This window comes from Caretta caretta, chromosome 2 (genome assembly GCF_965140235.1).
Source record: "Caretta caretta isolate rCarCar2 chromosome 2, rCarCar1.hap1, whole genome shotgun sequence".
Classification (NCBI taxonomy): Eukaryota; Metazoa; Chordata; order Testudines; family Cheloniidae; genus Caretta; species Caretta caretta.
In genome coordinates this window covers 91,488,183-91,504,461 of record NC_134207.1, presented here as the reverse complement: position 1 = coordinate 91,504,461, position 16,279 = coordinate 91,488,183, and the positions used below count along the sequence as shown (strand labels likewise).

The window sequence follows — 16,279 nt, the reverse complement described above, 5'->3', positions numbered from 1 at the left end:
TACATTTTGGGTTGTTATTTGTCTTCTAGTTTTGGTGCCTTTAGAGTGAACTCATTTCACATTTTTCAGCTTTTCTTCCCAAGCCTGATAGCTAGATGCTCCCCTTTGAAAAAGGTGGAGCATGTGATGTGATCAGTACAGGAGGATTCCGGCGGGCAGGGCTTTAAAGGACACAGCAAATATTGCAAGAAGACCAGCAATCAAATCAGAAGCCTTGGCCTGTACGGGCGCATAGCGCACCGTTACATGGACTGTGCCATAGAACCACTTAGATCAGCGTTTTTCAAAGTTCGGGTCGTGACATGTAAGGCACTGGGTCACCCTGGTCAGCACTGCTGACCGGAACGTTAAAAGTCCCATCGGTGGTGCTGCCCAGCTAAGGCAGGCTAGTGCCTATCTTTTCTGACACTGCGCTACGCCCCAGAAGCGGCCACCAGCGGGTCCAGCTTCTAGGCGGGGGGACCATGGGGCTCCATGCCCTGCCCCGAGCACAGGCTCCACACTCTGCCCAATGGGCGCTGGGGGGGGCGATGCCTGCGGGCGAGAGTTGCGTTCTTGTGCGCCTCCGCCTAGGAGCCGGACCTGCTGCCAGTCACTTCAGGTGCACCACGGGGCCAGGACAGGTGGGAAGCCGGCCCCTGCACCCCAGCTGTGCTGCTGACCTGGAGCCACTGGAGGTAAGTCTGAGCCTTAACCCTGCACCCCAATCCCCTGCCCCAGCCCTGAGCCCCCGCAACCCAGAACCCCCTCCCACACCCCAACCCTCTGCCCCAGCCCTGAGCCCCTCCCACACCCCTCATCCCCAGCTCCATTGGGTGGCGGGCATCAACAATTTTCTTCAACTGGGTCCGCAGGGAAAAAAAAAAGTTTGAAAAGCACTAGCGTCGATGGCTCGCCAGCCTGAGTCCCTGTGGGGCCCGCGAGAGGAACGAGCCCCGCCCCTTTGCCTCCGTCTCCGGGCAACCCCGGAGGGGGCCTGAAGCAGCATAGTCGCGGGTTAATTGCATCACCCACAGCCTGAGGTCGCGTCCACCCAAGTACTTAGGTGTCCGTAACATGCCTGTCTCGAGCTGGGAAAGGCGGCCGTGAGGGTGGCATCGCCTCCGCCTTTTAAGCCTTATTCAGTATTGAAACGCTGGCGCCCCCGGTCCCTGCGCGCCCCGGGTGCTGTACACATGGAGGGAAAACGGGCAGGCAGCGAGCAGGGCACGCGGCCAGAGGGCCGTTGGAAAGAGAGGACACGAGTCGCGCGGGGGGCAGGGAGGGAGAGATTCCTTTAGTCCCCGCCCCTTGGGCATGCGCAGCGGGTGGCCTCGCCTCCGGGGCCCATGGAGCTGCCCGCCGTCCACAAGTGCCTGCAAGTGAGCGAGCCGCGGAGGCCTGAGAGAGGGGCGCGGAGGCACCGCGGGGGCGGGCGGTTCGGTGTCGGTTCCGTTTGCTCCCTTCCCGCGCTGGGGCTCAGCTACTTCGCAACTCCCACCGGGGACTTCCGCACCGCGCCGGGGGTGAAAAGCACTGTTCAGCGGGGGGGGAGGGGGGATGTGATTGTAAACCACAAACACTGGCGGGGGGGGGGCTTCTCACACTAGTTTTATCTGCCCCTTCCCTCGGTTAACCAGATTGCAAATTGATAGTGTTATTCTTTACAGTTGTTGTACAGTATGCACGACTGTTAGCTGCATTTCCCACAACATGAAAAATCTAGGTATCCGTTTAAGGACCAAGTCCATCGAGTCATTTTACTCACATAAACCCTGATTCATCAAGGTACTGAAACACATGCCTAACTTGGTTTTAGAGTTCAGTGAGATTATTTCCAGACTAAAGTTAGAACGGTAAATTTTTGCAAAATCAGGCTCTTAATTCCAATCATGCAGTTGGCTCCATAGGGGTCAGCCTCCATGGATATGAATAGGACCAAACCCTTAGTTTGTAACTACCTTTAGGATAAAAGGAGATGAACACATTAATTGCTCACTGTGACCACTTGGTATTTAAATGGTTAAGCTATTTATGTTGTTTTCATTGTGTTTATTTAGCTCTTGAATGTTTCCAACATCTTCAATTGCTCTCTTACTGATTTAAAAGTTGACGTGTATGCTGAGGTTATTTATAATATCTAAACATAAACTTCTTAAGGTCTAGTTACCATTTGGATTTACAATATCCTAATTCATGTAAAAAACCACCTGCATTTGAAGTGTACTTTTTTATTTTTAAAACTTATAATAAACTTATGATCCTGATCCTGCAAGCACTTATGGCATCCTTAACTTTACTTGCTTGAGTAATCCAATTGACTTCAGTGGAACTACTTACGTGTAAAGATAATCAAAAGCGTAAGTGTTTACAGAAACAAGCCTAATCGTATTAGAATAGTTGGCTGGGGAACAGTACTGCAGAAAAGGATCTTGGGGTTACAGTGGATCACAAATGGAAAATGAGTCAACAGTGTGATGCTATTGCAAAAAATGGCAAATGTCATTCCGGGACATACTGACAGGAGTGCCATGTATAAGTCATGGCAGGTAATTCTTCTTCTCTGTAACCGGACTGCCATGTGTAAGATGGCAGGTAATTGTTCTGCTCTGCTTGACATTGATAAGGCCTTAGCTAGAGTACTATGTCCATATTGGGATACAACATTTTAAAAAAGGTGTGAACAAATTGGAGAGAGTCCAGAGGGAAGCAAAAAAATAAGAGGCTTAAAAATATGAGAGTGAAAGAACTGGGCGTGTTTGTTCTAGAGAAGAGAAAACTGAGGGCATGGACATGAGAGTCTTCAAATGTGTAAAACCAGGGGTTCTCAAACTGGGGGTTGGGACCCCTCGGGATCGCTAACTGTCAGCTTCCACCCCGAACCCTGCTTTACATCCAGCATTTATAACGGTGTTAAATATTTTAAAAGTGTTTTTTAATTTATAAGGGGGCGTCGCACTCAGAGGATTGCTATTTGAAAGGGGTCACCAGTACAAAGTTTGAGAATCACTGTGTAAAAAAAAATAAAGAGGATGGTGATCAATTGGTCTCCACGTCCACTGAGTGTAGGAAAAGAAGCAATAATTGTAGTTTGTAGCAAGGGAGATTTGGGTTAGATATTAGAAAGTTTTTTCTAACTATAAAGATAGTTAAGTAGTGGAATAAGCTACTTAAAGAGGTAAAAATAATATAAATATATAAAAGGTTTCAGAGGAACAGCCGTGTTAGTCTGTATTCGCAAAAAGAAAAGGAGTACTTGTGGCACCTTAGAGACTAACCAATTTATTTGAGCATGAGCTTTCGTGAGCTACAGCTCACTTCATCAGATGTATACCGTGGAAACTGCAGCAGACTTTATATACACACAGAGAATATGAAACAATACCTCCTCCCACCCCACTGTCCTGCTGGTAATAGCTTATCTAAAGTGATCAACAGGTGGGCCATTTCCAGCACAAATCCAGGTTTTCTCACCCTCCACCCCCCCACACAAATTCACTCTCCTGCTGGTGCTAGCCCATCCAAAGTGACAACTCTTTACATAATCAAGTCGGGCTATTTCCTGCATAGATCCAGGTTTTCTCACATCCCCCCCACCCCCATACACACACAAACTCACTCTCCTGCATTTCATCCAAAGCTATTTGTATACTAAGAGCTTCAATGGGACTAATCATGTATAAAGATAAGCACAAGTGTGTCTGCAGATTTGGGGCCTATGTTTCGAAGTACAGGTGAGTCGCATCATATGCGCATTTAACTTACACAAATTCAACTATATGCGCTCCGCAAAAAAACCCCAAAAAACAAGATACCTGTAAATAGTGCGGACGATTCCACCCACAATTCCACTCCATGAGCATATGCCCCGGAGTGAGCGTGAGATGGGAGACGTGAATCTGCTATTCCCTCAGTCAGTCTCAGTTCCCGCATGCCTCTCATAGTGTAAGTATATTGCTGTGCTGAGCGTGATTCTAGTGTTTAAAGATACTGTATGTATTTTTCGTACAACATGGCTCCTAAACGCAAGCCAACTACTTCATCTGATGCTCAACTGAAGAAACCATGATCTGTTCCAATGCTGGAGGAAAAACTGGCTGTGTTGGACTTATTGAGAGACGGTATGTCGGTTTCCAACATGGCGCATAAATATGACTGCAACGAATCTAGCATCCGTGCCAGCAAGATGAGAGAGAGAGAAATTCATCAAGCTAGTGGCATCTAGTGCTCCAATAACTGCTAAGGTGATGAGCTAGATGCGTGATAAGACTTTAGTGAAGACTGAAAAGGCATTAAATTTATGGCTGGAAGACATGAACTGTAAACGTGCCTATTTATGGCTCTTAGCCTCTGTGCGCTGTTCAAACCTCCCGCCGAAGAGGGACAGCCTTTTGATGAGAAGGAATTCAAAGCCAGCCAAGATTGGCTTAACAGTTTTAGTAACCGCTTCAACCTCAAAAACGTGCAGACTACTGGTGAACCTGCATCTGCCAATGAAGAGGCAGCAAAAGCCTACCCCGAAAAATTAAAGAAAATCATAGAAGAAAAGGGTTATCTTCTGGAACAAGTTTTTAATGCTGACGAGACTGGGCTCTTCTGGAAAAAAATGCCTACTTCAAAATCAGAAGGACAAGCCCCTGGCTTCAAAGCAGCTAAAGACCATGTCACTGTTGTTTTTTGGCAATGTGGCTGAGCATTTAATAAAGCCAGGCTTGCTCTACAGGGCTGCAAATCCCTGTGCCCTCAAAGGCAAGAACAAAAATCTCCTGCCTGTGTTCTGGCAATCAAATAAAAAGGCTTGGGTGACGGCAGCATTATTTCTGGATTGGTTCCACAAGTGTTTCATTCAGGAGGTCAAGCGGTACCTCGAAGAGAAAGGACTTGACTTTAAAGCGTTGCTGATCGTAGACAATGCTCCTGGCCACCCTGCGGCACTCCAGTTTACCCTGGGCAGTGGGACTCAGGCTTTGGCTTTGGCCCTAACAAGTTTAACACCAACCTTTGGGGTCCCGACCCACAGTTTGAGAACCTCTGGCAACAGTATACATACCTTCTCCCTCCTCTCTGTGTATAGAAACATATATTTTACACTTGAGGCACTGACAAAATAGAAGCATTTGGTACTGATTCACTAAACTGTATAGAGGATATTATCTCTCTTGTGTATATCCTAAAGAAGGTGTGTTCGGGTACATTCTCCATAAAAAAAATTAAGCCAATGGCTTTCTGAAGTATCTTTTTTTATGCATCTGAGTGACCCAGGGTAAACATACTGGAGTTTATAAAAATGAATGTTAGTCAGCAATGTTAGGAATCCATATTAATATAGCATTTGAAAATTTCATTTGGTAAAATGTTTTTCTCTTACTTTCCAGCTCAGTGATGAAAACGAACAGCTACTTAAGAAGTTGAAAAGGCTGCGTAGAAAAAATCAACAGCTGGAAAATGATTTGGCTCAGATCCAGGAAAAACTGCATCTGGAGCAGTTAATGCATGACTGTGTCACAAGCAGAGAGTAAGAATTATTATTTCCCTGGATTAAAGTCTTGATTTGAGACACCTGTATGCAGAGGTGACATTGCCATGCAGAACTTGGGTACTTGTCCCCTGATGGCATCTTTTTAGATCAGAGGTTCTCAACCTCCCCACCCCGACCACTATAAAAACTCCACGGCCCAGCTATGTGTTTGCATATAAAAGCCAGGGCCAGCTTTAGGGGGTAGCAAGCGGAGCAATTGCCCCTGGGCCCCATGCTACAGGGGGCCCTGCAAAGCTAAGTTGCTCGGGATTCAGCTTCAGCCCTGGGTGGCTGGACTTGGAGCCCCAGGCTTCAGCATCATGTGGTGGGGCTTTGGCTTTCTGCCCTGGACCCCAGCGCGTCTAATGCAGGCCCTGCTTGGCAGACCCCCTGAAACCTGCTTGCAGCCCCCAAGGGGGCCCCGGACTCCTGGTTGAGTACCACTGTTTTAGATGAGCCATTAAACATAATTTGTTCTGCTTATCTTTGTTGGCTGTCCGTGCAACGAAAAAAGGAGATGATAAAAGTCTTGGGGCACTGCTCAAAAAAGAGTAGAGGGCAATCCTGGTGCTCTGGACAAAATTCACACTGTGAGTGTAACAGCAAGTTGTAATATCTGTCTGTATGTGGCTGCTGCGTTTGCTTACTCAGTGTGCAACCAGTATCCAACTTAGTGTAAAGTGCTCTAGGATATTTTGATGGTAAATAAACCATCAGTGTGTGTAATGTGCAATACTTTAAGTATTAGTGTTATTTAAAACATCTGGATGTGAAGATTTGATTTTTTTTTTTAAGTTTTGGTGCTTTGAAAAGTAGCTAGATAGCATTCCATGTATCTCTGTGTGCAGTATTTTCAGTAGGACTTTCCATACAGAGTGAAAAACATGAGAAGTGTAAACTTGTATTTTGAGGTCAAAAGAAAAAATGTCTTCATTTATCCTTTCTACTTCAAAATGTCCCATCACAGTTTTGAAATCTGTTTGCATTGTTGAGTGGGAGAGAGACCATCCTTAAGCTGTTGCATTTATGTCAATTAAGTGTTCAGGTTCAAACAGAATCCCACTTATGGCACAAGGGAGCTGGCAGTCACAACAAGGAAATGAAAGTAGCAAGCGAAAGTGCCAGGTAAGTTCTTCTGGGGCCTGCTTATTTACAAGGTTAATGAAGCATGTCTTCTCTCACTGGAACTAGCATACTTTAAGAGTCTTACGTGGTGATTCACTTCTCTTGGGTAGAATATGGAGTATGTTATTCATGAGAAATGTCATATGGGTATGTGAGATGTTGCTTGGAAGTAACTTTCAGTGTATTTGAGGGCATTCAAATTCCCACATTATGCTATAGAAATGAAAATTCATTTTAAGTGTTGAGAAAGGAAATGCTTTGACAATGCTTCAGACAATGAAAGTAGAGAAAAATATTTAAGGATTGAGTAGAAATTTTCTCCACAACTCACTCTCTTAGGGAAAATAGAAGGAAGTGTGGAAGCTTAGGGAAAAATGGAAAGAAGTTGGGAAGCTTGTGGAAAGGAGAAAGATAAATTACATAATTTGAGGTTAGGAATCTAGAAGTATTAAATGTAAGTCATTCGTTGGACAGTGCACTGTCCAATATAAAACCACAGCAGTTAAATCATCTGATTGCTCTCGTCTGTTACTGTTTGAACAAGAAGTAATTTCTTTTACATTGGGGTTTGTGAATTATTGCTGAATATAAACTCTCATAACTGGCTTGTGATGTGAAGGGTACAGTTTTAGTTCAGTTCTCAGAAGGAGCATTAAGGCTGTCATCATGCAATTTGTAGTGCATACAGGGTCTGCTTTGCTTGCACGGTGCCCTGTTAAGTTCATTGGGACTCCATATAGGTGTAGCAGTCCATTCATGCTCCTATCAGTTGCAGGATTGGAGTCTTACATTTTATTTGTCAAGGTTTTGGATCAAATTAAAGATTTGAATACATATTTTGTAGGACAATAGTTATTGGGAAGTCACCAAGAATTTGCCTAAGTGGTAGGAATTCTCCTATCTTTGCTAATATCAAATGTTCATAATTAAAAATCCCTTTCACTGAAGTCTGAATTATATACAGTAGTTCCATTGACAAGAAGGAGGGAGACAGAGCCAATATCTTGATAAATGGTTTGCTTTCTCAGCACTTAAAATGAATCTGACTTTTACTGTGTTTTTAGCCCATCACTATTTTCTCTATAATAGTTAATGAGTATCCTTATTCAGGAGATAGTTGTAATGCATGTGTGGTAATGTTTATTCTCCTGTCATTTTATTGCACTGTTAAAACTTGTTAGGTGAAATAGGATACAACACATTTGTGCAGTTATATTTGTCTTTATCGGCGAAATGTAAAAAAATAAAATCTTGTACATCCTGAATATTTCTCATTCTCCCTTTTCTAACTCTAGTTGTGAGGTGTTTCTGTGAAGGTTAATAAAATAAGTTTAAAATGCCAATAATTCAATATAAGCACCCTATGTTTCATGAGACCGAGAAATAAATTTATCCATAACAAACCTTCAAAGAGTTTGTGTGTACAGCTTTATAGAAAACTGAGGTTTTATCATAGTGTCTGTTTCAGAAAGCACAGGGTTCTTAATATAGCCAGTTGCATTTTGTTCTCAGTAAGAGCCCAATCCAATACCCATTGAAGTCAGTGACCTTTGAGTCAGGCTTGAATAGTCCAATCCTTAATCCATGAAGTCATTGGGTCTACTCATATGAGTAAGCATTGCAGGTATGAACCATACATTACTGTTCTTTGTTGATGTCTAGCATACACCTTTTTTTGTGAATCTGTTTTGGATTTATTTCATAAGAATGTTGGTATTTGAATGGACATATTTCTTATACAGATAACTTGGGTTATTGCCTAAGATTATGCTCTGTTTCTAGTAGTTAATGAACATGTTCATGGTGTAATAGGAGAAACATCCATGCATATTCGCTAGTTCAGTGGTTTTCAAACTTTTTTTCTGGGGACCCAGTTGAAGAAAATTGTTGATGCCTGTGACCCAACAGAGCTGGGAATGAGGGGTTTAGAGTGTGGGAGGGGCTCAGGGCTGGGCAGAGGGTTGGGGTGCGGGGCTGAGAGCTGCGGGGTGGGTTCAGGAATGAGGGGTTCAGGGTGGGGGGGGCTGGGGCAGGGGGTTGGGGTGCGGGAGGGGATTCTGGGTTTGGGGGGGACTCAGGGCTGGGGGAGGGGGTCTGGGCTGGGGATAAGGAGTTTGGGATGCAGGAAGGGGTTCCCTGGAAGCGGCCAGCAGCAGGTCTGGCTCCTAGGCAGAGGTGCGCAAGCAGCTCCACGCGACTCTCGCCTGCAGGCACCAGGGAGTGTGGCTGGCAACGGGAGTATGGAGCTGGTGCTTTGGCGGTGGCAGCGCACGGAGCCCTGTGGCCTCCCTGCCTAGAAGCTGGACTGCTGCTGGCACTTCCGGGGCACAGTGCAGTGTCGGAAAAGGTAGGCACTAGCCTGCCTTAGCTGAGCAGCGCAGCTAATGGGACTTTTAACTTCCCAGTCGGCGGTGCTGAGCAGAGCAGGTCGACCCAGCGCCTCAGATGCCGCAACCCAGTACTGGGTCGCAACCCACAGATTGAAAAACACTGCACTAGTTAATCTATGGACCTGATTTATGTAGACTCAGAGATATGAAATATAACTACAATCCAAAGGGTTTCCGTATAACTAACACATTACCAAATGCGAGCCGTTTTTTCTTTCTTTTTTTTTTTTTTTAAAGGATTCTAGTATGAAGGAATAAAATGGTAGTTTGCATGCTATAATCATCAGTTCACACACTTTTTTCTGTTATCAGAATACTTCAGATGTATAATAACCTGCAGAAACGTTATGACAGAGCAATCAAAACAAACCAGGAACAAAGTGAAACAATTAAAAATCTCACTGTAAGTAGTGACTGTTCAGTTTATTTCAAATAATTTAATGTGACATTTAAGGGTAAGTTTTGAGCTTTCCTAATATTTGTATAAATGGTCATGAATATTTCTCTTTTCATTTTTTTTTTCTTTTTCATTTTCTCTCTTTTCCTTGAGTTCACAGGTGAATGGTCTTTGACTTTAAGAGTAAATTCTGTCACTGCTCTTTGGTCCATGACTTCAATGTCGATTGCCTTTAGGCTATTTTTGTAGATATTTGTAAGAACTGGCTCAATCTGACTGGAGTTAGTGTTCATTATATTGGGATAAACACCATTTTTGCTATTGCTAGAAAACAGAGTTGCATAATTGTTACGCAGTTTAAAAACTTCCTAATAATATTTCATAGTGAAACAACAAAAGAGATTTTAAAAATCCAGTTATGTAAAAATACAACAATTTTCCTTATCTAGTTGCTATTTTAGTATTTACTTTTAAAAATGTGGGACATGCTGTATCTGGCAATATTAAGTAATGTTGCAAACTAACATTTCCCATACATTTAAGTGCCTCTTCAGATTTATGCAGTCTGATTAATCATTTTTCAAAATAGAATGTCATGGTTGTTGTGTGGCTGATATCAGTAGGTTCAGATCAGGACCAGTGTAAAATGTTTCAATTTTTTTGTGGGAGAAGGGTTGGTATTTCTTATTTGTGTATATATATTTATAACAGATTTTTGAAAAAAATTGGTGTTTGCAGGATTTGCTCTTATTCTTCATGCTTTTGCTGGTAAGTTCTGTTCTAAATTAGATAGTGAGAGCTTTGAATTGGGGCTCAAGAGATACTGTATTTCTAATCACATAAAGCTGAGATTGATTTTTTTTGTACACTTCTGCTTTACATTTTCTAATTTTTTTGAACGTAGATTAAAATTCATGAGCTAGAGCATCAATTTCAAGGACAAAAGCAAAGAATTGAGCAGCTGGAATGTAAAAAGGTCTCCCAGAAGGACAACGCTATTTCTGGAGTAAGGACTCCAACAGCAGAGAGAGAAATAACATTATCTCACAGATGCATTTGTAAGAAGAAGGGAGCCTGTTCTTGCAAATATTTAGGTAATAGATATGTGAGGCAGTTTACAAAACAAACATTGACTCCCTGCTCTGGTGCTTTTATACATGTCATGTCTCATCAAAGAGGATGCATTTCATCCTAACGCATAGGGCTCACTTAGCCCTTATTGTAGTATCTGAAGTGCTATTAATCTTTGAAAAGTTGCTGTCTGAAAATGGCCCTATCTGATCAATAGATCTACATTTGTGTGGATTTAGTCTCATATTTTTGTATTTTAGTGATAAAAAGCGTTTGCTGCTTTTTACTTTTGCTTAGACCTATAAAGCCAGTTTAGCTCTGGGAAAGGAGTTGTAGTCTATATCTTGTCTATCAACATTATTTGCTATGTTATAGTCAGCTGTACCTGTACGAACCCGTTTGAGGCAGTCTTGTTGCACAGGTATTCGGCATCATACTTTAGACTTCGGAATCTTAATTTTTGGTGATGTTGTATGAGGGAGAACCTAGCCAGATCTAACCCTCCATCTCCCCCTCTCACCCCCCCCTTTTTTTTTTACTGTAAACTTGGCACCTTTGTTATGGAAGCTAAGAGACAAACCTAGACCCTGCACAGTATAATTTTCATAGGGTCACTTTTCTAGAATAGAGCAGAGTGGAACAGGATTGTATCTAACTAATGGAGGAAACCTGCAGGGGAATAGTTTATATATAGAATGCCCAAACTACTGTGACATCAAGGTTTTTATTCAAAGCCAAGAACTCACTGCAATTCTAAAGAAAATTCTTATCAGTAATAGATGGCATGACGTCATAGCTCAGAAGATCACATCTGACCATCCAAGTCAAGGAGAGAGGAGAGGAGTCAAATCGTGTAAGAGCAGAGTTTCTGATAGTTGGATAGAATGCTAGCAAAGCAAAAATCTCAGAATAGGCTTTTATAAAAATTGACATAAAAACTGTCCCACTGGCAGATCCTGTGATCTTGTAGTTGTTGGAAATGCGAAGGATCAAATTTTTAAAGGAGAATTTCCCACCCCCCCTAAAATATGAGCTGTAATTTGCATAACAATAACACCAAACTCTGGATATAGTGTAATATGATTGATAGACATGTGAGAAGTTAATTGTAATGATTAAAATATGAATTTTTAATTTGAATGTAGTGCTATTGCTGCTTGAGATTCAAAAGCTGAAGAAGAAAAATGAGAAGCTGTCTAGAGAAAGGAGAATGCAAAAAAATGAATTACCTGGATTAGACAAGGTAACTTGCTTTTAGGATAAATTTCATAATGGACAAATTTATAAAACTAACTTCCTAGTGTGTATTAGCCATAGATGAAGTGCTTGCTGTTGTACATATTGACTCAAATATGTGTTTGCTTTAGAAAAGGAATACAGATTAACAGTTCTTTGGTTTAATTTCCTCCATACCCACTTGTTCAGGAAGAGGAGTAATTGGAATTCAGCTGAACCTTTGCTTTTAACTGCTTGATTCTCTTGTGAACACGCTTTTATCTTGGGCCACTTCTGTATCTAGTCTTCCACCTTGAGGTTATTTGCTCCATGTTACAGAGACATTGACTGAAGTGTAAATCGATTGACTTAGTTCTGCCCAACAGATAGATAATTGCGTTGAGAACAAAAACAAATTTCCCAAACTAAGTATCCACTGCTGCTCTGTAATATTTGTGAGCGGAGGATTATTCTTCCATAGAGTTAGTTACTCCTAGGCAAGACTTTTCACTCTTCTTTGCTGGGCTGTTAAAAGTGACATTTGGACGAGGGGAGGAGGGAATTAGTGGGAAGTGTTGGTAATTCTTGAAATGAGATGGTAAGAGTTGGAGGTCTAATCTTACTGTTCAGCTGAGTTATTTGAATATCCAGATGAAAGTTTTCTTCATTTTTAGCAGCAAATTTCCTTTCAGCTGTTTTTAGATTTTTGTGTTTGCATAAAGCTAATTATTTCAGCTTGGTCCTTTTGATTGGAGGACAAACATTAATCCATTCACTCTTGGATCTGTAGCACATGCTGGCATCATTGACATTCAAGTGATTTGGGAACTTCAGTCCAGTTAGGTGCTTTTGAAAATTTTAAGCTTGGTGTGTAGAGAGTAATCCTAATAATTGTATAGTCATGAGTGTTTGTTGAAGAATAAATTCAGATACTGACATAACTTGTCCCTTGTTTTCAGTACTAATTTAGTATTTCCTCTTGAAGGAAGTACTGCCTTGTCCTGTTGTTCTCATCGGCTCCAACAGGTTTTCCAACTGGGTAGTACTTACAGATCCAGCAGGAAGTGGTGGTGTTGATTTATTGTGTGTGACTGTTTTCTAAGAATTGTTATTGAATCAATATGGCCCAGCCTGATGTTTTATTTAGGAGGTAGAGATGAGAGATCTATCTGAGGATCTAATTATTTGTCACTAAGGTTGTTATTACTGATATACTAGTAGCTGAAAGCCTGTGATATTGCACAGGTGTGGCAGTCGGGCCACACACTCCTCAGTCTGTGCAGCCTGTCTCATACAACCAATACAACTGTTGCATGCAAATTAACTATAGAGGAAGGGCAGTGATTGGTTGAGTTGCCTCTGATATCACAATGGTCTAGGACTTGTGGCTTGGCATATATACATGCCTGCTGTAGCTACACACCACACAGATGTAATTCATAAAATCAAAGTGGCTGAGAACTTAAAAATTGGACAGTAAAACAGGGAATCTTAATGATGATTGAATCTGGTGATATTCTGAACAAAAAGAGCTCTCAGCCATGCTTGTAGCTGTTTCTGTCTCCTCACACTGACTCAACAGACATTGTAGGCTTCCGAGTGACACACAGAGTAACAATTGTAGAATTTTATTATACAGATGACTACAAGATGTGTGTAGCAGGTTAAAAAACCAACATTGACTCCCTTCTCCAAAGCACTTAGTCAAAGTAAAAACAAGAGAAGAAAACAGTAGAATCTGGAGGCATCTTTATCATGTAATCTCTTTTGAAAGTAGTAGATTCTGTGTCACCGTTCGGGCTAGAATTCTGGGTGATTACATTCTGTCTACTATTGCTATACTTCCTCTGTAAGTGATTTGGATATGCTGTTCTTTTACTGTCCTAAACTCTGGAAGATTGCCTGTGCAAGTCATTACCTTGATTCCTCCATTTCTGAAATCCTTATCCATACCTTAATCTCCTCTCTCCTTGACTATTGCAGTTCCAGTTTTTACGGACTCACTCCTAACTCTCAGCTCTCCAGACTCCATGATGTGTGGAATTCTGCTGTCTGGCTTTTGCAAATACAGGAAAATATAACTACATTTCCATTATCAGACACCTCTTTTGGCACCTGATTCACTTTGAGATTCCTTTGAAACCCCTTTGTTTTTTAAAATTGTCGCTGATTTGTTCCCTGTGTCTTTGTGGACTTCGCTTTCTCTCTTGAATGCATCCTCCTATCTCTGTCCACACCACTGGGTTTGTGTGACTACCTTTCCTTTCCATTTAGAACTTCCTTTTTGTCTTTCTGCAACATTGACTCTTCTCTCCTTTGCTTCTCTCTTAATTTCTCTTGCTGCTATCATATTTTTTATTTTACTTTCTATTATTTGTCTGTAAAATATTTTGAAACTGTTTGTATGAAAGTTGCTATATATATAAAAGTTGTAAGCTGTTGTGCAGTGTTGCAGTTAGCCACCACATCTCAGTTGAGATGTGGTTGCAGCCTCAGTGGTGACCAAAGTGATTCCTATGTGTATAACTTGAAGAGTACTCTGAGGGTACATCTACATGGCTCACAGCAGCGAGTGCCAGAGCCTGAGTTGATAAACTTGATGTCACTCTACTGCACTAAAAATGGCTGTGTTGATGTTCCGGCTCAGGCTCTGAAGCCCACCTCCCTCACCAGAGCCTGAGCTCTGTCCCAAGCTGCAATGTACAGCTGTTTTTAGCATGTTAGTGGAAGTTTGAGTCTATCGACTCGGGCTGTGAGACTCGCTGTGTCTGTACCCTGAGAAGTAGGCTGAAGCAGGGGAAAATTTTGAGGTATGACTATAACCTTCCAATGTCTAATGGGAAATGTAACTTTAGAAAAAAATAGATGAATACTGAATTTTCTTTTTTAGGAATTTTTCGACGAGATAGAAGATTTAAAGTATGCTCTACAAGAATCAATAAAACTGAATAATCAGTATGAAAAGTGCTTGAAACACATAAGTTCAACATATGGACTTGCTTTTGCCACACCTTTTGTAACTAGTAATAGAAATTAAACATTCCATTTAGATTTTTCATGTTGAATTCTCTCCCCAAAATACAGATCAACCTGGTTACCAGGTTAGCACTTCATTTTCTACAATAAAATCATGACTTTCTTGACTCTAACATGCAATTTTACAGTGTTATGTATCTTTTACTTGACCGTGTGCCTTTGTTATATAGTTTTTGAATAAACTGTCCTTTTATAATTTTGTTTTAGAAATTCAGTGGTTCTGCTTCATTTGTTTGAAATGGATGTTGCAGGAATAAATAATGTGCATTTTTTTATAATCTTTGTATTTAAATTTGACTAATTGTCCAGCTTTGGCATTTTATTATGATAGGCTTCATGGGCTTAGTCTTCAATTGTGGTAGAAGAAAGATCAATGCAGCTGAGGAGGGGCATTGCAAAGGTGGTTTTAAGGTGCTGTGCAGTCAGATCATTTGGGTGCAGGGGAGCAGGAAACAACCTGCCCCACTCTCCAGGGTGGGAATTGCTACAGTAGTTCTTTGCTACTTGAGCTTCATTCCAAGCAGGCAAAATCTCTGGAGGATTAGTGGCCTGGCTTTAGGGTTACTTTGTGCTAGCAGTTTGATATAAAGCTGCCCTAACACAGCCTAGGATCTGGCCTATTATTTGTAAATTCACTGAGGACCCAGTAACCCCAAATTCCTAGTTTGAAATGGTCCAATGAAAATTTTACCCAGATGTTCCTAACTACTATCTTATTCTATGTGTTTGTTTACTCTCTGCATGGCATTTTTTTCCTTATTAAATAAAACATCAACTTTCTGTTCATCAACTAGCTGGTTTCTCAAGAGTGTTGTACAGAGAGACTCTTGGACAGATTTGAGGGAGGAGAAGGTAGTTGCTTTACATATCAGTTTTGGGAAGGTTCTCCTCCATATAAAGGGCAGCATGGAAGAAGGTGTAGAGATGTTATAGTAAAATTCTTTATTTTTCCCAATTTTTAGGGTGTCCCATATGAATATTTTACCATTGTAAAAATATACAGCGAGGAGGAATAAACATGGTCATCTGCAAAGTCTGCTGAATAATGCAGAAATCTTCATTATAATACATTGGCTCTGCCTGAGCTATTTAAAAAGAGTCAAGAAGGTGAAAACCTTGCTGTCCCTTTTATCATGCTATGTTAAAACTTTCAAAACTATTGTGTCATCCCAGTCTCCGCTCTTTTAGAATGAGAATAAGTGCAAGTCCTTTAACCTTTCCTTAATTAGATTCTTCATCAAAAGTCTAGTTCTAAACAACACAGTCATCTACGTTGGGATATCTAGTGGCAATATGGTTGTCCTTTAATATGGTTAAATCGTAATTCCATTTGGCAGTGTGATGGATCTAACTGTGTGTTAACTGTGACCTTCAAATCGTTCCAATGCTACCTGTCAGAAAACAGCTCTCCTGTAACCAGGTCTGCAGACATGGTGTGGATTTACTGTGGATCAATATACTACACCCAGTCTTCCTCGAAATAGCTTTTACAGTGGGGAAAAAGAGCAGCTACAGCTGTGAACCAGCATTTCAGCAGTGGTTGAAAAC

General features: G+C 41.5%; 1 protein-coding gene across 4 annotated transcripts; it reads left to right on the top strand.

Annotated features, from left to right (window-relative positions):
* Positions 1–213: 213 nt before the first annotated feature.
* Positions 214–14,941, top strand: LOC125632301 (uncharacterized). 4 transcript variants are annotated; one of them, XM_048840230.2, is made up of 7 exons: positions 214–677; positions 5,355–5,494; positions 6,536–6,622; positions 9,325–9,415; positions 10,314–10,503; positions 11,626–11,723; positions 14,586–14,941. In XM_048840230.2, the coding sequence occupies exons 1-7, from the start codon at positions 465–467 to the stop codon at positions 14,730–14,732; spliced, it is 966 nt and encodes a 321-aa protein (XP_048696187.2). In that variant the 5' UTR covers positions 214–464; the 3' UTR covers positions 14,733–14,941. The 4 variants fall into 4 exon arrangements, with proteins under 4 accessions (XP_048696187.2, XP_048696189.2, XP_048696188.2 ...); XM_048840232.2 differs by having other exon boundaries at positions 13,679–14,700; XM_048840231.2 differs by lacking the exon at positions 214–677 and adding an exon at positions 1,281–1,361.
* Positions 14,942–16,279: the final 1,338 nt, after the last annotated feature.

Bases quoted from the DNA above. Each gene is read 5' to 3' on its own strand.
- LOC125632301 (XM_048840230.2), top strand. From the start codon at position 465: ATGGGGCTCCATGCCCTGCCCCGAGCACAGGCTCCACACTCTGCCCAA. The intron at 10,504-11,625 runs GTAATAGATATG...ATTTGAATGTAG, and splicing joins CTGTTCTTGCAAATATTTAG to TGCTATTGCTGCTTGAGATT. The intron at 11,724-14,585 runs GTAACTTGCTTT...TTTCTTTTTTAG, and splicing joins AATTACCTGGATTAGACAAG to GAATTTTTCGACGAGATAGA.